Consider the following 20,815-nt stretch of genomic DNA (forward strand, 5'->3'; position numbering starts at 1 on the left):
AGTTCAGTCTCTCTTCTTCAGTCTCGTGTGTTTATTCTGGATTCTGTGCCTTTTCCCTTCCATATGCTGCTTTTCTTGTCTTTTCTTTTCATTTAACTTAGGCTTTCAGGTTCTATTATCTGACTTCAGATGCTTATATCAGGGCCCCCTTAACTCTAATTCAGATGGAGAAAACTGAAATCTACATTCCTATTATATATAATGATTATCATAAATAACCCCACTGTCACAAAACAGTTTTTGATGCCAAGTTTCCCACCATTAAATTCCAAAATCCTGCAAACAGTTATAGTCAAATCTTTCTATTTGGACAACAATGAACTGAAATGATCGATCATTGCCCTTACTTCTGACCTGCTTTCAGTCAAGTCTTCTATTTATATTTCTCTGTGGGACTGTTTTCTTTCAGAGACTTAGAATTATTTCAAACTGTTTTTCCCATGTGAATGTCCTTTGTCTGCCTCTTTCAAAAAATAATGTCCACATAAGAAAGAGCTAACACCTTGTCTCATCATTCAATCAGTTCTGAGGGGGTCTAACTGAATCCACTTATATTTTTACGTCTTATCCACAAATAAACTTAGAAATTTTGTCACATGCTTCATGGAAATCAAGGCAGCTAGGTGCTGTAATGGAGTTTCAATGTGGCCTCGGACACTAAATAGCTGTGTGATCCTGGAAAATTCATTTAATCTCTGCCTCAGTTTCCTCATCTATAAAATGTGGATAATAACAGCACCACCCCCAGGATTGTTGTGAGGATCAAAGAAATAATTTTTGTATGATGCTTAGCACAATCCCTTGCATATGATATGATGATGTACTAGTATGATTAATTACCTTGTCAGAAAAATAAGGTTAATATGATAAATTTGGCTGATGAATTCATGTTGATTCTTAGTTTTAGTACCCTAAGTACTCCAAAATCACGACTTTAATGATATAAAATCTAGTTTTAGACTGACTAGCACAAACGGTCAAGGCATAGCCCCCCTTGTTTTCCACATTTCTTTTAATGAAACCTAAAACTACTTTTTTTTTTTTTTGCCAGCTTCACTGTAAGCCCTTATCAACTTTGTAGGAACCAGTTTAGTTTAAGAATTTCCATTTTGAAAACTCTTCCATTAGCTAACCATAAGATCATCTTTTCTATATCCAAGAAGATGTTACACTACTGGAGAAACTAGCTTAACCTAGGTAACTTGTAAGTAACTGGTCTTACAGTAGCCTGTTCCTCTTCCTGTATTGCTGAAAACAGCTAAGTCATTCATAGCTCTTCGTTGTACGATATTGCTGTTACTGTGTACAGTGTTCTAGTTCTGATCACTTCACTTTGCATCAGTTCATATACATTTTTTCAAGTTTTTCTGAGAGCATCCTGCTCATCATTTCTTATAGTACAATGATAGTCATATACCAGAACTTGTTCCGCCATTCTCCAATTGATGGGTATCCCCTTGATTTCCCATTCTTAGCCATCACAAAAAGAGCTGCTATTAATATTTTTGTACAATTAGGTCCTTTCCCTTGCCCCCCCACCCTTTTAAAATCTCCTTGGGATACAGACATAGCAGAGGTATTGTTGGATCAAAGGGTATGCACAGTTTTACAGCACTTTGGGCATAGTTCCAAACTGCACTCCAGAATGGTTGGATCAGTTCACAATCCCACCAGCAGTCCAAGAAGTACTTCCAGTCTTTCTTTCATTTACTTCTTACCCTTAATATGACTAAATCACTTCACATTAGGAATTATTGAAGGTATGAAAAGTGTTTAATAGGAAGAAACTAAGATATCATCACTGCCTTCAAATCTTTAAAGGCTGGTATAGTGTAGTGTTAATGCTACCAGCAGCTGCTGTGGAAGTGTAAGAGCCATAGCACCAGCACACAGGAGGGCTGCTAACACAGGTGCTTGATGTGCTTTTCTAAAGGAAAGACAACTTCAAAGGGGTTAGTAATCTTACTTTAATTAAACAGTGAGGAAGATATATAAATAGAGAGAAGTGAGTATCCAAGAATCCAGTAGACAGGGCTCCAAGTGTCTAAGCCAAGTAACAGAACAATTTACATCACCAGTCCAGGGAGCACCAACATCTGGGTTCAAAAAGCTGGGGGGCTCCTTAACAATGGCTACCCAGAGTCTCATCTGGCCAAATCACAAAGAAGTATTCTTCCCATAAGTGAGCCCCGAAGTAAAATGCCAACCTCCTAGTATATATAGTTTTCAAAGAAAGAAAAGCTTGAAAATCTATGTGCCTCAGTGCTGAACTGGATCCACATGGCCCAGAGCCTAATTGGCTCTACCTCAGGGCTCTATGTGATTCAGGATGTGTCACAGCTGGAAACTGAGCCAAAGTTCAAAGCAGCAAGACATCCATGCCTGAATTACTTGTGTACCATTAGACCTGGGAACACAGCTCTTGTTCCAAGGCAAAAGGGGATACAAATGGTCACACATTAATGGACAGGGAAGACCTTATATTCCATTAAACCAACAGATGGTTGTGTGTCTGAAGGGTTAGACTTCTGCTAGCTTTTTGGTCTTAAAAGGTAGAAATAGGACTGATGGATGGAAATTATTTAGGGAGGTATTTATAGACTCAAACAAAAATTTCTTAATAATAATACCTAGTATTTATATCATATTTTAAGGTTTGCAAAGTGCTCTACACATAGTATCTCATTTTATCCTCTCCAAATCCCTGGTAGGTAGATAAATTGTCATCTTCAGTTTACAAATGAAGAAAGTGAGGCAGATGGTGATTAAATGACTTTCTCAGGGTCACACAACTAGAAAGTATCTGAGGTCAGCTTTGAATTAAGCCTTCCAGACTCCAGGTCTAACACTGTACTGCATCATCTAGGGAGTGACATAATCAGATCTAACACACTTCTTTTATCATTCTCCCATGATTCATTAGGGCAGCTAGGTGGTACAGTGGATAGAGCACCAGTGCAGGAGTCAGGAGGACCTGAGTTCAAATCTCACCCCAGACACTTGACACTCACTAGCTGTGTGACCTTGGGCAAGTCACTTAACCCCAATTGCCTCATCCTGGGTCATGTTCAGTCATCCTGATGAATATCTGGTCACTGGATTCAGATGGGTCTGGAGGAGAAGTGAGGTTGGTGACCTGCACAGCCCTCCCTCACTCAAAACAAAGTCAGGTGCAAGTCATGTCATTATTTCTCTGATGGCATGGTCTTCGACAATGAAGGACGAACACACATGATTCATTAAATCAGAATTTTCCCATAGATCCCAAACATTGTAACTATGCCATTTCTGAATTTTAAAAAATCTGTCAAAATCTGAATCTCTGTAAATAACTAAATTTATAAAAAGTCTCCATATTTGTGATCTTGGCACATTTGTGACCTTATCTCTTGGCAGTGACAGTTCTTTTCCTCAAGACTCTCAGATGTCTGCCACCTCTAAATGTCAATAGTAGCAGTCCAGTGTAGTGTATTTATAATTAACTGCTACTTTCTTAGTTATGTAACTCACCAACCTAACTCTGCTGCCAGTTCAACTGTTTTTTCTACCTATAGTTCTTAGAATATTTCTGATACCCTTTGGTCTTTCTGGGGCTTCCCCAGGTACTGGTGATGAAAGTTTGCAAACTGGGATGAGATAGGAACATCTTTGACCAATTCCCATTTGTGGTCCTCTGGTTCACACATCTTTCAGTCTATTAAATAGTACCCCCTTTTCTTTAGTAATCCAAAGTGTTGGACTTATCTTTGATTCTAACTGCATTGAAAGATGCTCTATTGTTTCAATGGGAATTGGAAGGAATATATCTATTTGAGGTATGAAATGTGAATGATTAAATATGTCTTCCAGTCCTATGATTATCATAGCTCACAAATCAATAGATTTATATGCCAAGTTATGATTAATTAGCCTAGGTATATGTCATCTAAAGCATGTGATGACTTATGTATTAGGAAATTCTACTAATGACAATTCCATATCAGAATGGTGACTTCTCAAATTTATAAACTCATAGAATTATAGATTTAGAGCTATGGGGATCTTAGAGATAATCTCATCTCAGCGCCTTATTTTACAAATGAAAAAAATTGAGTCCCAGAGAGGTTAAGTAATTTGCCCAGGGTCACATATGTAGTAAGTGGTACAGGATTCAGGCCTTCTGATACTAAATGTAGTACTCTTTCTGTTTTGCCACAAAGGATCATGATAATTGGTTGAAAGAACTGGGTATGTTTAGCTTGAAGAAAAAAACACTAGGAGGACATGTGCTAGCTATTTTCAAGTGTTTGTTACATAGAACAAGGAATAAACTTATTTTAATTGAGTAGATGTTACAAAGAAAATTGATATAAGGAAACAAATTAACCAAAGGTAGAATGCAAGATGTCAAAGCTGGATGACAGCTGGTGAGATATACGAGGAAATTCTTTTACATTTGTGTATTGGAGTAGATTCTACTGAGGTCTCTTCCACCTCTGAGATTCTGTGATTCTGATTCTTGGAAATATATGTATGACCTGGTTACTGGTCTCCCACCTTAGAGCCATTGTTGTCAGTCCCATGTTGCCTTCAGGCCTAGATTCCCCCTACAGGTACTCTTCCCAAATCATCATATCTGTTATTTACCAATTTCCTAATGTTTCTACCAATACATACATGGGAATAATCCATAGGCTGCCTGAAAGGATAAGCTTTCAAGGGCAATATTAATCATATCATACTTGGCAAATTATGCCATTGACAGAAACTAATGATGTAAGCATGTGATATACCAGTATAAACACTGTTTAATATTCTGATTTGCATGTTCATTGGAAACTGAGTGGTTGGTGGACAGTAGCCAAACCTTTAACATTTTTTGAAATTCTCTTCAAACTTGGTGGGAACCCCGTCCAAGAAATTTATACATGATACTCAGGCAGGCAAACAACCTTTAGAATGTATCATGTTGTCTGTGGAGTATACAAGATGGCAGCTTGGGACATAGGATCCAGTGGTAAATGAGGAGTTTTCTGGATGAGCTACTTATAAATTAAAACACACAAATATATAAGATATGATATTTAACTAAACCTTTTCTTTTTTTACCAAACTGGTTTTAAGTGTTCTAAACAATTTTTATCAAATAGGGAATTTTTCCCTACTTAGATTGTCCCTAGGTTTATCAAACATTTAGCTTTTGAGTATTATTGTTGCTGATTCTTGCCTATTCAGTCTGTTTCACTGATTTTCTCTTTTTTAACCATTACTAAATAGAATCGTAACACCAAAGATCTAGAACTGTAAAGGAAATTAGAGTTCATCTAGTCCAGCCCCATTTGCAGATGAGGAAAGTGAGATAAGAGAGGTGAAATGACTTGCCCAAAAGTCACACAATTTAGTGGCAGGACTTTGATTTGAACTCAGGTCCTGCAACTTCATGTTTAGAAGTCTTTGGACTACACTATTCTGCCTTCCCAAGTGTCCCTAATAGATCTGAAAGAGAAGTTAGTACATTTAGTAGCAATAGCTCTTGGCTACTGAAATCTAGGCCCCACTGTTAGAACTATCATTATTTAACTTTAAGATAATTAGGGTATTGAACAAGTATTTTGTTAAATGCTTTAGGGGGTTGAGAGGAGAAAACAATTTTGTCTATCGAAGTGAACAATAATATGTGATGAATGAAAAAACCTGAGAAACAAAATTTCTGGGTACTTAATAATTTGTTTATTAGACTAGCTAATAATAGATTGATAGTCAGTCTGGCTAACCAAAAACCAAGACATGAAGAGACTGGAAGCCTTAGTATATTTTTGTTAAAGAGAGTGCCCCTGACAGGTGAAAATCAACCCTGATTGATGAACAATTAATTAAAAAGTCATCAGCTCCTCCTACTGAGAACAGGGCTTGATTGACTCAGTCACCTCTAGCAACATGGACAGAGGAATCCATCATCACCCACACCACTTTAGTTAGTTTTCTCCTTCATGAACTGAGTCACCCTAAACTTCAGTGCAGGGGTGCAAGGACATAGGTTTAACCCTCAGGGCAAGAATTCATCTACATTAGATTCTGTTTACGCTTCAAATCAGAAATAAGGTCTCCTAGTTGGATGGAGTTCTGCCCTAGATCAAGGAGCAAGTACCCTGAGGATTAGGTCAACCTCCTCTATCAGTCATGTTCTCAGAGACTGCCTGTCTGACCTACAGTGACTGGTCCCCAAATAAGGAAATAGAGGAAATGAAAACTTAATCCTAATTTTATAATTAGTTGTTAATATAACTGCAAAATAATAACTTCTCCCAGTGATCATCTTATAAGAATAAGGAGGGATGAGTCCTGGAAATGCTTTTGAGGAAACTTTCCCCTTTTTCCTTTATTTAGGGGAGATACTTGTGTATTTCAGATTTATAACAATCTGGGAAAGGGCTACCAGGAGAATAACTCAGATCACTTATTACTATAGCAGTCCTAACCTATAGCAATCACCCCAACTACCACCCAATTGGGCACCACAGTTTAAGAAGGACATTGCTAAGCTGGAGAACATCCAGTATGGTAAGGATACCTTATAAGGATCAGCTGAAAGACTGGAGGAAATCTCAGAAAGGACATGATTATCTATCTTCCAACTTTTGAAGAGTTGTCTTGATGAAGTTTAGACTTGTTCTGTTTAGCCCCAGTTGGCAAAAATAGGACCAAAGTAGCAAAGTTGGAAAGAGACAGATTTAGGTTTTATGTCAAGAAAAACATAACAATTGGAGAGAAATGTCCAAAAGGGTAATAGGTTACCTCAAAAGGTGGTAATTTCTTCCTCACTGCAAGACTTCAGACAGATACTGAATAATCATTAGTCAAGTATGCCATTGTGGGGATTACTTTTGGATACAGATTGAATGAGATCCTTCCAACTCTAAAATTCTATGAGTCTACGAAATTTATCTGTGTATAAATAGTTAGGGACCTGCCTCTCTCTTCTCCATACTCTACTCCAATATTACCCTTAAACAAATGGATAAGCAAAAATGAGTCAGATTCCTAGTGAGTTCCTGAACTACTGTCATTCATTTAACATTATCTTCACTGTTCTTGCAGAATGATCCGCATTTCCAACTGCAACCTACACATTAATGTTTCTCTTTGGACATGATTTTCATAACATTTAATATATTTAATTGATTATTAATGGTTATTAGACATGCCAAGGAAATGTTTAAAGAATCTTTTATAACTTACTTTGGGAACAAGAGAGTACATTTAAGCACAATGTATAATGTTTCCAGACTTAATATTTATGTATCCATGCCATATGAAGAACTGTTGAAGAAATTTGGGATTAATTTTTTAAATTCTGTTTTATTTTATTTTTAGTTCCTCACTCACTTCCTCCTATCTCCCTTTTCTCCCATCCTGCCCGTTAATCACAACTTCCCACGTTGAGAAAGCAAGAAATTAAAATTGGAATTAGCTTTGAAAAGAGAAGATTGAAGACCCAAGAGGAAGATTTTGGCTCACTATAAGGAAGAACATTTTGATCATTATGTTTTCTAGTTGAAAGATGGGATGCCTTGAAAAGTAGTTTTTGCTTGAATTATCTATTCTAAAGCTAGTTGGATGAATACCTGTCAGAGATGTTACAGAGAAGATTCTCTGATTCTAAGATTACATATGTAATTATTTTAGATAAAGGCATAGATACTTCAAATGATTCATGATTTCATTGATTTTTTTTGATTCACTTTTCATTTACTTCACCAAAATAAATTATAAATCACTTCCCAACCTCCAGTTTCTTATTGCAGTGTCATCATGAGTGTTATGTAGTCAAAGCCATTCATTACCTAATTAGTGATCAATCCTTGCTAGAAATGATCTTCTCCATATTTAATTAGGTCAGTGAACAACAGATACACCATCCACATGTAGCTCATACCAAAAGGTAGAACATTTAGATAGATAGCTAGATCGATAAAATTAAACACAAATATGATCTATATTTATATACCTATATATACATATGTATTCCATTCATCGGTATCTGATTTGGGGGGTATGGTGTGGGATCAGTATGCATTTGGTTGTGATACTGAAGCTATATCTCTTAATATCTAGCTTATTCCCCTAATTTATGTAACTTTAATAGATACAGGATATTATGTTAACCAAGTAAATATTGTGGCAAGAAAACTGTCTGCAATTTAGAATAAAAATCAGTAACATTATTTCATACATTATTCTGAACAGAGGTAGGCGAAAGAATCAATCAACGCATTGAGAAAGGAATTGGAGTGTCTGTGGGGCATGTAGACTTCTGAATATGAGCCATTTCCCACAAATACTTATTGTATACAGAATATATAGTTATGCTAGTTTCACAACCTGTCAGCTGCTGATTTGGGGGATAATTTGTTTTGTTTCAGAAGAGAGGAGAAAGAGACTTTCTAATTTGTTAGTCTGTGGCTGGCCTTGAGGGGGTCTGAGACAGGATAGAATCTGCTTCTTTTTGTTATCCTTACATTAGAATTGGGCTAAAAGGAAGATAAAACATAGGAATTAAATGTCCATTTATACTGAAATGAAGACTAAATCTAAAATCTTGATCAAGTTAATGAGGTAAGAGAATGAGCATTCATAGAGAGTCCATTATATGTCTGGTACTGTGCTAGCACTTTACAAATATTATCTTATTTGGTCCTTACCACAACCATATAACATAGGTGCTATTATTATCCCCACTTTACACTGGAGGAAATTGAGGCAAATAGAGGTGAAGTGACTTGCCTAGTATCACACAGGTAGTGTTAGAAGCTAGATTTAAATACAGGTCTTCTAGCCTATATGCTCTGCACTTTATTCACTGCAGCACCTTAGAGAAGAAGGCTACAATGCTATCCTTTCTCTGGCATGATATAACTAATAAATTAACCAGTTAGGGATTCTAGTATATATTTTGGCCACCAGTTGACACTACCCTCATACCACCGGTTATGCTAGATGAAATTCAGTGTATGTAAGTGGGCTTCTACCTTACTCAAAAGAAGGTATTCCCAACTTTACGCAAAGAAACCATTTTTCTCTCTGATTTCTTCAAGATCAGGCAGCCTGACTAGCCTCGTTTTCTGTATAGATTTAAAGATATGACTTAGCACATGTTAACAAATAGGAAAGTCTTTCAACTTAGCTCTGAGTCCTCACACCACCTTAGGGAAACCCCCAGCAGCCAATTTATTTCATTTATAGGACTTAGCTGCTTTGCTTTTTATGAGAATGTGATATATTGAAAAGTAAGGTAGCTGTAAATAATCCATAGACTTTATGCTCAGTATCCTGACCTTTAACCTCACTGCGGAAAGGATTAAGGAAGGAATTTCAAGTTCAAAACTCAGAAGCACTTGGAAGGAATCGGCAAACTAGCAGAGACTGGCATCACATCTCATTTGTTTCACTGTGGCTGGGAATTTTCATAGCAATCACCAGTTCCATTGGTCTCCCTCTGTCCTGGGTCTTAGCTGTTTCTGTTCTTGCCCTGCCAGTCCTACAATGCCCCAGGGCCCCATCTTCAGATAGCTGAACCTGTGGGTGTCTCAGTGTTTCAGGAGCTTCTCTGTCTCTGTTATAGGGAGGCAATGGAGTAGACCCAGCCTCCCCTGGGACTGCTTCATTCCTGCTTTGGACTCACCCATGAGGATCAGGGTAAACCCAACTGGATGTGTGTCTGGGGGCATCCCCCTTTAAGACTTTGTCCATTTGCCTGAGTGAAAGGGGCACAGATCCCTACGAGACTTAGAGAGCCGGGAAGGAGTCCCAGCTACCCATTGACATATGGCTGTCAGAAGAACTTGGAGATAATCACAAAGGATGCTGGACTCAAGAATTCTTCTGTGTCTGGTGGACTAATGTCCTGGTTATAACAACTTACAGAAGGGAAGATCCTGAGATGTGTTGATTTATCACTACAGAAAGAGATCTTCTAGACACCCCAGCCTCAACAAGGAAGGTTGAACAAAGGAAAGCCTGAAGATTGACAGGAGACTGTACTATGATGGACTGCCAACTGCTGTCTGGGTGGGGGAAACCTTTCAGGAGCAGATGTGAAGACCTGAAAATCCCCAGATAATGGTTTCTTCCTTTTGTGAAAGCATGTAGCAGTACCCTGCAAGTAGGGAGGTCCAGCTGGGTAGAAGAGCTACCCAACTTGGTGCATTGGAGGAGCAGATCAGCCATATGCAAGGGACTTTGCAGATCAGTCCAGCTAGGTAGCAGAGCAGCAGCAGAACAGCCAAGATCTGTAGAAGAGCAGCTCAGCCACACAGCAGCCTGACTTAGCAGCATATATACCTACCCACTGGGAAATCACGTGAGGAGCAGCCACCAAGAAAGGACAGCAAGTTGTTTCCTGCAACAGCACCAGTTCTAGAGTTCTAAGCAGTCTTGGTTAGCCTTGCTCCTCCACTTGTTCCTTATTTCTGTCATGCCCACTTGTCCCCAAGCACACTACATGAATTTATGGGGGAGTGTGACCCAGATTTCTATATTAGTGGAATATTAGGTAATCATTGCTCTTGTTTTCCAGAATTCCTTTTTGTTGTTGTTGTTGTTTAGGAGTAATCAATCTTACTTGAATCAAACACATATATCTTTCACTTAGTTCAGGGGAAAAAGTCAACAACCTGATAACAAACAGAAATTACAAGCAGAAATTCCAAACAGAAAGACCAACAGACAGGGCTTCCAGCTGTGTGACCACAGACAACACATACATTGTTACCAAAGAGAGAAGTACCAACATCTTGGTTTTCAAAGCTGGGGGGCTCCTTAATGGTTACCCAGAGTCTCATCTGGCCTAATAACAAACACTCTTCCAATGACTTGAACCCTCCAAAATTCCTTTTTAAAGAGTTAATTGATGAGTCATTTCCCAATTGATGAATTGTTAAAGGATATGAACAAGCACTTTTCAGAAGTAGACAAAGCTATCAATAGTCAAATAAAAAATGTTCCAGATAATTCGTAATTAGAGAAATACAAATGAAAACCATACTGAGGTGCCACCTCATTCCCATCAGATTAACTATCGTGACAGAAATGAAAAATCACAAATACTGGAGGGAATGTGGAACTGTTGGTGAAATTGTGAAACATTCCAACCATTTTATAGAATAATTTTAAACTACGCCCAAAGGGCACAGTATGCAACTATGCATATCCTTTGATGCAGCAATACTGCTACTAGGTCTTGTTAGCTGAAAACAAAACCTCAAAATGAATAATTTAGACATAAGTTTATTAAGTCATCCAACAGAGGGGAGGACTGAAAAAGTTATGACCCACACCCCACAGAGTTTCTGTAAATTACATGCTATGCAGGATTTAAACAAAGTCATAGAGGCAGTTTCCAGATAAGGCACATTTGATCACTTGAGATGAATGACAGGAAAAAAAACCCTCCTTACATTTATCTTTGGATCTGACTGGTCAGTATAATGTAGATCCTGAGTTAAAAGCATTAAATAAATCTGACTGCTAAGTAACAGGTTTTGTTCCTCAGCCACACAGGGCTGGGTTCAAACAATGCAATAAAGTTTTCCTAGTTTCCCCTGCTTTGGACTTAAAGCCCAACATTTCTATCCTAAGAGAAGCACAATTGCAGAAGCAAATAGGTAGTTTAAGGTTTAAAATAACCTGAATCAGTGAAGGCACATCCTTCACTGCTCATCATATCAAGAACTGGGTAGAATTCCTTTAAACAGTAATAGGGACCAGATTGGTAGCAACTCATAGTCAGAGGGATAAAATTGGGTAAGCATCAGGGCTGTAAATCAGGGGATTTAGATTTGTACCAGGTTCTCTATACAATACAGGGAGATTTCCCAGGCATTGAAAGAACACATAAGGCCACATATATTACAGAAAATTAAAAAAAAAATCCTTCAATGGCATAAAAGGTGAACAAATTTATTGAAACAGTCACAATCTTATATATTCCTTAAGGAAACAAACTAAGTCAAGTTACAGATTAAAATACATTTAATCAATTTAACTAACCTTGTATCTTAGCTATGCCAAGTAGTCATCTGATACTTGGAAATATTTTCCCTTGGAAATTCTGAAATAGGCCTCATTCCCAAGACAATTATTGAGAAATGCTCCTCCTAAATTTGTTTTTTTCCAATAAATAGTTCATGTATGAAAGCTAGTTCAAACCTCATGAAACTAACCTTAGACTTATCCTGATGCCAGTGTTCTTAATAGAAACATCAAAAGCTAATTATGTATATGTAAAAAAAACCAATCTGACCTTTTTTCTTTTTTCTCAGAGTGAAGTTTATAACTATTATAATGTAAAACTTTTACATCTTTAATGCATCATATTCTTATCTTATTGTCCCATCCCCTCTTTGAGAGTATCTATTATTCTCAAATCATCCAGAAAGAATAAGATAATTTAAGAATATAATTTTATGTGAATATATAACTATTGGTGACCCAAATTCAGAGTAGAAAAATTAAAAGCAATGACATCTTTCATACTTGCATCCCATTATAGTGACTCAGAGATATTTAATATTGTAACAACAAGATTAGTTTCATATATGTATATATATATGTATATATATATATGTGTGTACACACATACATACACACACACACCTACACACGTATATAAAGTCTCCAGTCGATCTACCCTTGTTACAGAAATTTTCTATGGAAGAAAAAAGGAGGGACATGCTTATAACATTATCAAGATTGTCCCTTGAAGGGCATACATTGACCTGACATAAGCATAGCAGGCTTGAGTTTTCTTTACTCTGTATGATTCCACTTAAAAATCATAGTTAACATTTACTTTAGAATAGCCAATTATATAGCAAAGTATATACCACATTATTCACAGGACACCATAGCCTGATTCAGAATTAAGTAGGTGGGAAAATTTTCCTGTTCAGAAAGGAAATAGCACAATAGGGAAATTGAATAAAGAGAATCCTACCATCACATTTGCAAGGTTGTCCTTTCAATGTTTCCAGGCACAGACATCCACCTGTAATTCCCATCTTTGGGGAACCCAATCTATTGTTACTGGTGTGATTTGAAAGGAGTATAAATATTAATATAAGAAAGAGCGCTGGGGTGGTTACTTGACTGTTACATATCTATCTGTCTGTCTATATCTATCCATCTTTTTATCCATCTGGCTTCCTTCTTTCCTTCCTTCCTTCCTTCCTTCCTTCCTTCCTTCCTTCTTTCTTTCTTTCTTTCTTTCTTTTTCTCTCTCTCTCTCTTCCTTCCTCCCTTCCTTCCTTCCTTCCTCCCTTCCTTCCTTCCTTCCTTCTTTCTTTCTTTTTTTCTTTCTTTCTTTCTCTCTCTCTCTCTCTCTTCCTTTCTTCCTTCCTCCCTTCCTTCCTCCCTTCCTTCCTTCCTTCCTTTCTTCCTTCCTTCCTTCCTTCCTTCCTTCCTTCCTTCCTTCCTTCTTTCTCTTTCTTTCTTTCTTTCTTTCTTTCTTTCTTTCTTTCTTTCTTTCTTTCTTTCTTTCTTTCTTTTTCTCTCTCTCTCTCTTCCTTCCTCCCTTCCTTCCTTCCTTCCTTCCTTCCTTCCTTCCTTCCTTCCTTCCTTCCTTCCTTCTTTCTTTCTTTCTTTCTTTCTTTCTTTCTTTTTTTCTTTCTTTCTCTCTCTCTCTCTCTCTTCCTCCCTTCCTTCCTTCCTCCCTTCCTTCCTTCCTTCCTTCCTTCCTTCCTTCCTTCCTTCCTTCCTTCCTTCCTTTCCATCTATCTATCTGTATTTTCCTATAATAGCTAGCATTTATATAATGCTTTAAAATTTGAAAAATACTGTAAATGTTATTTCACTTGTTTGATCCTCGCAACCATCATGTTAGGGAGATGCTATTTTTATCCTTATTTTACAGATGAGAAAATTGAAGCTTAGAGAACACACTAGGACATGTGTGAAGCTAGGTTTGAATTCAGGTCTTCCTAATTCTAAATTGAGCATTTTTACCTCTTATGCCATGTAGCTATTTTGGGATTTACATCTGAAGACACACACACACACACACACACACACACACATAGACAGACACACACAGACACACACACACACACACACATACACACACACACCCCTTTGAGACTGACCGAACTAAGCTCAGAAAAGTCACTGCTACAAGTTGACACTGTTTTGTTCATCGCGGTTATGGCAATATGGAGATGTCAACAAAAAGAACATGCTCCCCGGCTGATTAAATAATGGACTTTTAAAAGTACAAATATAATAAGTAAGAATCCCAAAACATTATTTGGCCACATTTCACTTTTTTTTTTCCAATAACAATATTGACATCTTAAGTTTGCAATCCATTATGATTCAATCATAATTAGGGATATATACCATAAATATTCATTAAATTGTTTAATTGTATTAAAAACCTTGTTAAGCACATCATTTTATGTAGTTTAATTTTTCCAATTAATAAGAATATTATTTTCTCTTCCTCTCACTTTCTCAATCAATATAGTACTTTTGTAACAAATATACAGTGTCAAGCAAAACTAATTTCTTCATTGGTCATCATCTATCCTCTGGAGTCATGGCTGATCACCACATTGAGCAACATTAGGTCTTTCAAAGTTGTATTTACACTGTTGTTGTTACTGAATAAATTGTTCCTGTGACACAAACAGGACAGAAGCAATTTATTCTATAACAATAATAGAACAGAATGACCGGACCAGTTCATGGCTCCGCCAACCATCTATTACTGTGCCTTTTTTCTTTAAGTCCTACCAACATTCATCATTTTCCTTGCTTATAAACTTTGATAACCTGAGTGTGAAATCTAACCTCAGAGTTATTTTTATTTGCATTTCTCTTACTCTTAGGAATTTGGAGTACTTTTTTTCATAAGAATATTGATAATTTGGATATCTTCCTTAAAAAAAAACCTTGCCTATTCATATATGTTGACCTATGTGCATAATTTTAATAGTATAGTACATATAGTATATATGTGCGTGTGTATATATGTATATATGTGTGTATATATGTGTATATATAGTATGTGTGTAATAGTATAATTTTAACACAGATTTGATTTAATACAAACTGAATACAAATTCAATTCAGAGCTAAATATATTTTTTTATGAATGTTAGGAGATAATCTTAACTTCAACATTTGAGCAGTGGACTCAGAAGCAGCAGTACTGGAAATTCCACGTTCCAGAATGAAGAAGGCAGGGTTTCTACGGGTTCTTTTTTGCTCAGTCTGAGAAGGTTTTCTGAAAGAAGTAGAATTTTAAGTGCAAGTGATAGGAGAGGTGCTCTAAGATATAGTGCAGCATAGGTGGCCCTGCCAGTTCTGTACCTTGGCATTGGTACTTTCTTCCTTAGCAGATTTATTCAGTGTCTGTCTATACTAAAACTTCTCATGGTCAGATAATGCATTCCCGCTTCCCATTAACACTTGTCCTGTTATATTTTCACAGCTCAATGTGGGGGAACTGTTGAGGAGATGGAAGGGGTTATCCTGAGCCCTGGATTTCCAGGAAACTACCCCAGCAACATGGATTGCTCTTGGAGGATAACACTGCCTGTGGGCTTTGGTAAGTCTTATGGCCCCAAAGAATCTGGGTCAAGGGGTGCCAAAAGGTCTGATTTCAAGTCCCAGCTCTGCATATGTCATTCTGTGACTTTGGGCAAGTCTCTTAAGCATGTTTGCTTATCTATTAACTGGAAGAATAATCCTTGCTCCATCTGCCTCATGAAAATTGTTGTCAGGGTAAAATGAGAACATAGTTATTAAGGTGCTTTGAAAAGAAGTTGAAATGTTTTAAGAAATCTAAGGAGTGATTGAGAAATGAACTAAAATCAAGAGACTTGGAATCTAAAATAATACAGAGATCTATGTTTAAAATAACATTTATTCAATTGAGATGAGCCTTAAGTTGTGATGGCATATAATTCAGCATCATCCTATATGGAAAGATCCAGTGCTTGGGCAATGTGTAGAACTGGTCTCACACACCAAGAAAGGGTCAGGGTTTCTAACCAGATATATTTCTTTGGTCAATGGAAGAAAAAGACAATTTACAACTTGTGCCAAAGCTGACGAATGGCTCACTCTGATGGTTAAAGCTATTTTAAAAGATGCTAGGGGCAGAAATAAGGTACAGTGAAGAGTTTTCTCTCCCAAACTGAATTCAATAAATGTTAATTATGTCCCTATTGAGGAGCATTGGTCTTTACATGAGGAGAAGTAGAATAGTTTAGAGAAGACATGGTTTCAGCTCTTATTGAACTCATAGTTTAGTAATGGGCTCCAGGTGCAGTATATTAGAACCTCTCTATGAATTAGGTAATTCCTTTTAGTCTAGGAACGTCAGTAAAGCCAACCAAAATCTCAAGACAGAAAATGAAGGTTCTGATGGAACAAGAATCAAATTAAGAAAAATAAGAAAATCCAGATTTGGATAGCTGCCATATTAACAAGTCTTTAATGGTAGCTTATTATTTGTTTTATCCTTGTACTAAACATTGTGGAAAACATGTGAAGAAGAGTCTCCTTAGAAAGAGAAATATTAGTCAATCAACAAGCATTAAACATTTACTAAATAAAACAAAAACTGTCCCTGCTTTCAAGGAACTTGCGTTCTAATGTGGGAAACAACAAACCTAAAATACAAAGTGATTTGTAATAAATGCACCGATAGTACTTGCTATAGGAAGTCAGAAGAAAGTGAAGCCTTGTGAGATAGTATAGAATTCATATGAGCTTGGTTAGGGCAGAAGGGAGAGAGTAAAATGTTCTAGGTTGGAGAATGATTTGAACAAATTGTGGAGATAGGAATAAGCAGGTATGGTTTTGAGAAAACCAACTTGATTGTTTCTTAGTAATGTATGGAACCTTGAACAGTTGGTAAAAGCAAAAGAAACTGTAGACTCTAAACTTCAAAAACTTAACTTGTCCCTTGTATCACACTGACTATTGGCAGAGGTTGAGTACCTTGCAATTGTTTCAGGCCTCACTCTCAGAAGATAGGAGATGTGGGAAAATGGTGAATAAGAGAAGGCTCCAACCCCTGCCATGGTTCCAGGAAAGATAAAGAAGAAAGAGTTACCAAATTGCAGCTTACTCTTAATTATTCATCCTGTTGGAGTGACTTCATAGCAAGAATTGTCCCAAATCTGCTTTGGTTCCATTTCATAATTCTATTTCTATATCTATACATATCCATATTCAACAGTGTGATATTAAATTTACCTAATTATGACTACCCTCCAAGGCTAATATAAAAATAAGTTTACATTTCCTGTATATGCACACTAGTTGGGTAGTAAGGTAGATTATTTTGGGTGCTTGGGTAAAATGGAGAGGTGACCCCTAGGTTCAAAATTTTGCCATAGTACTCCACCAGTTGGATAACTGAGAGAGGGCTACACTTCAACCCCTCATCCTGAAGTTAGAATACAGAAGCTAGGTTTAGAATGTCCTAGATCAGGTACAAATGAGTCAGATTGTTTGGATAATCTCTTGGCTCCTCACTTCTAAAGATTGTCCGGAGAGTTCCCAACATGATCACACCTCTTTTGACCCTCCTCATATGGAACCAATTTAAATATGCTACAAATCAAATAAATTCTTTATTACAAAGTATAATAACCTTATGTTTCAATGTTTCTAATATGGGAATGCTTTTTAAAGAAACCAAAATCCAAAAACTCTGCAAAAGTTCAAATGGGAAATACTTCAACATTTTTTGCTCCCCATACTTAGAAGGTAAATGCTCCTCAAAGCAGGAGTTTGGATATTCCAAGCTCAGAAATCCTCTATGAAGCTCATATCCTCTTTGACTATTAACACTAACATTATTGGCTTGAACCCCCAAAACAGTTTGCCACATAGAGCACTAAGAACTTCACAAAGGACTTTACATGAATCTGGTCATTTGATTTTCTCAAAAGCCCTGTGAAACACAAATACATAAGTGTTATTACCTTTATTGTAGAAATGAGAAAATTCATGAGAAGTTAAATGACTTACCTATGGACACACAAGTAGTCAGTGTTGGAGGCTAGATTGGAATCCAGGTATCTCTTGACTCCAATCCAGCACAGTTTCCACTATACTGTCATGTCTCTCTCAAAGTTGTAGGAGTATAACTTTGTTTAATCCCCTTTTCTCCCCCCACCAGAGCTACCCAGTGCTTGTCCCTTTACTTGGTTGTCATCGCTGTTCAGATGTTTTAGTCATATCCAACTCTTCCTTACCCCATTTGGGGTTTTCTTGGCAGAGATACTAGAGTGGTTTGCCATTTTCTTCTCCAACTCATCTTATAGGTGAAGAAACTACAACAAACAGGGATAAGTGAATAATAATTGTCTGAGGTCAGATTTGAACTCACAAAGATGAGTCTTCCTGACTCCAAGGCCAGCACTATTCACTGTGCCACCTAACTGCTCCCCACTTCTTATAAACTCAGGAAAAATGATTTTCAAAAAGATTTCACTAGCAATTCAGAGAAAAGGGAACCCATATCAAATATTAAATTTAGAATACAAAATACTGAATTTGTAGAGCCCAGCATTTTTATTCAACAGCTTTCTTATTATGAACTTACAAACCAGAGCCATGTTTTTACTTCTTGGGCTAAAATAGCTGCTGCCATATAAAGGTGACATCTTGCCCCTAGAAGTGAGATCTTCATGCAGCCACCCTGCTAATTAGTCCCCACACACTTCCACATTTCTGTAAAGCCTCATACTGCTACTGGCTTCTCTCATCAAATTCCAGTCAGAGCTTCTATCAGCCATGATACTACTCCTTTAATAAGACTCTGCTTGAGTCAACCAGACAGTCCCCCCCCACTTCGTCAGTGACTGACATCACAATCCCATCTCCGACAGGGAATATTACATATGTACATTACAATTTTGCTCACATCAGTTCCTTCTTTTCTGTTCCTATTGCCACCACTCTAGTTCAGGCCCTTATCATCTGTCACTTGCACTATTGTAATAGCCTCCTAATTAGTCTACCTCGATTAAATGTCTACCCTTTCTAATCCAACCTTTATGTAACTGCCAAAATTATCTTAATAATTTACAGATTTTTACCCTTTTGTAATGGGATAAAATACAGAGTTCTTAGCCTGTTGTTTAAAGACCTCCACAGTTTGATTCTTCAACACCTACCTAGCTTTTTTTTTCATTGTTCTCGATTAATGCACTCTGTGTTCCAGTCGAACTAGACCATAGCTGCCCATTGTCATTCTATATTTTCCTGCCACTTCATTCAGACAAGCCATCTCCTTTGCCAAAACACACTCTCTTCTTATTTCTACCTGTTGAAGTTCTTTTTCTTTAAGGCCCAATTTAAGAGTCCTCCCCCCCAAAAAACTATATGAAATGGATCTCTTCAAAAATTGTTTGTAGCACTTTGCTCACACCTGTCTTTTGCACTTGTCTCTCTATCGTATACAATAGTTACTTGTGTTCCTTTTGCCTACTTTATGTCCCCCCTAGATTTTAAGACTCTCAAGAGCAGAGCCAGTGTTAGAACTATTGTAATAACTCAAGCACAAAGCACAGAACTATATATACAGTAGGTGCCTAATAAATGTTTATTGACATTACAAGAACAGCAGTTTAGTCAAACCCATATATAATATCCCCCAATCATAAGGGAAAAGAAATTTCTTTCAGATCCAAAATATTTAAATGTAATAAAACAAAGCAAACTATTGAGGTGAAGTTGTTTGAGGATATTTTTATTTGGAGCTGTTACTGTATATACTGACTAAAATTTTTATACATATATATGTGCATGTATGTGTAATATGAGGAAACTAAGATGGTTAAAGCAACCTTTTAGTGATTTACTATATGATCATACAGCTAGTAAATGTCAGGCAGGATTTGAATTCAGATCTCTTGATTTCAAGTCCAGCCTTCTGATCTTCTATCCATTATATTGTCCAACTCAACTTTATCCATGAGAATTCTTTCAGTAATGCACACTGTTTTACGTAGGACTATATTCTGAAGGGTCACACCATCAAAGACGATGATAAACTATCTTGCTAATTATCATAAACTTAAAGAAATTAAAGGAGCAGTGGAAAATGAACATTTAAAACAAAGAAACAAAAACAAAACTTGTACAAAAGAATTCCTACAAGGACAAACAAAAAAAGTTCCCCTCTCATTCTGGAAGAACTAGCAGACCCAGGGATCTGTAGCAAGAGCTTTCAGCTAATACTGAGGTCTTTTGTTTTGGGGTGGTTGTGCTTGGTTGTGCACCTATATAGATGTTAGTCAACTTATTGCAACATAAAGAGAAGTCCATTTCAGCTAGTTCAATATTGGAGGCAGATGCAGCAATAAAAGCTGTGTCTTTAATCATGTAGGATTTCAATCATATAGGACTGGCTGTTCTTTTAATATTTTATTCAAACAAATATGAGAGTGTGTTTAGATAAGGGAGTAGGCAGCTGGTCAGCTTGCTGGCAGCCAGTTGTACCACTAGATGGCGATCGGACTTTTTGTCTTTCTGTTGGCATTTAGATTGTTTTAGGAGTAGACTACATGAAATAAGTGAACCACATGCTCTCATTCACAGAGCTGTCTGGTTCTCTCAGTGGAATGCTAAGCTAGTAGTTATTAAAGATAATTTATTTATTAAATCAAGGAAGATTTAACACATTTACTGTGGTAGACAGTGCAGGGGATGCACAGATAATTAAGGCATGGCATCTTAACCTCTAGATATGCACAAATCATTAGAACATAAAATAAAATGTGCCGAGGGCATGAATGAGATACAGTTAAGGTTCTGT

The 20,815-nt window shown here is 37.0% G+C and overlaps 1 protein-coding gene across 2 annotated transcripts in view; it reads left to right on the top strand.

Moving 5' to 3' along the window:
* Positions 1-20,815, top strand: part of CSMD2 (CUB and Sushi multiple domains 2) — a 1,007,626-nt gene that overhangs the window by 862,224 nt on the left and 124,587 nt on the right. For both annotated transcript variants that reach the window (XM_072610105.1, XM_072610106.1), the window contains one exon: positions 15,467-15,583. In XM_072610105.1, coding sequence (XP_072466206.1) covers positions 15,467-15,583 — 117 coding nt within the window. The remainder of the gene's footprint in view (positions 1-15,466; positions 15,584-20,815) is intronic.

This window comes from Notamacropus eugenii, chromosome 5, assembly GCF_028372415.1.
Source record: "Notamacropus eugenii isolate mMacEug1 chromosome 5, mMacEug1.pri_v2, whole genome shotgun sequence".
Classification (NCBI taxonomy): Eukaryota; Metazoa; Chordata; class Mammalia; order Diprotodontia; family Macropodidae; genus Notamacropus; species Notamacropus eugenii.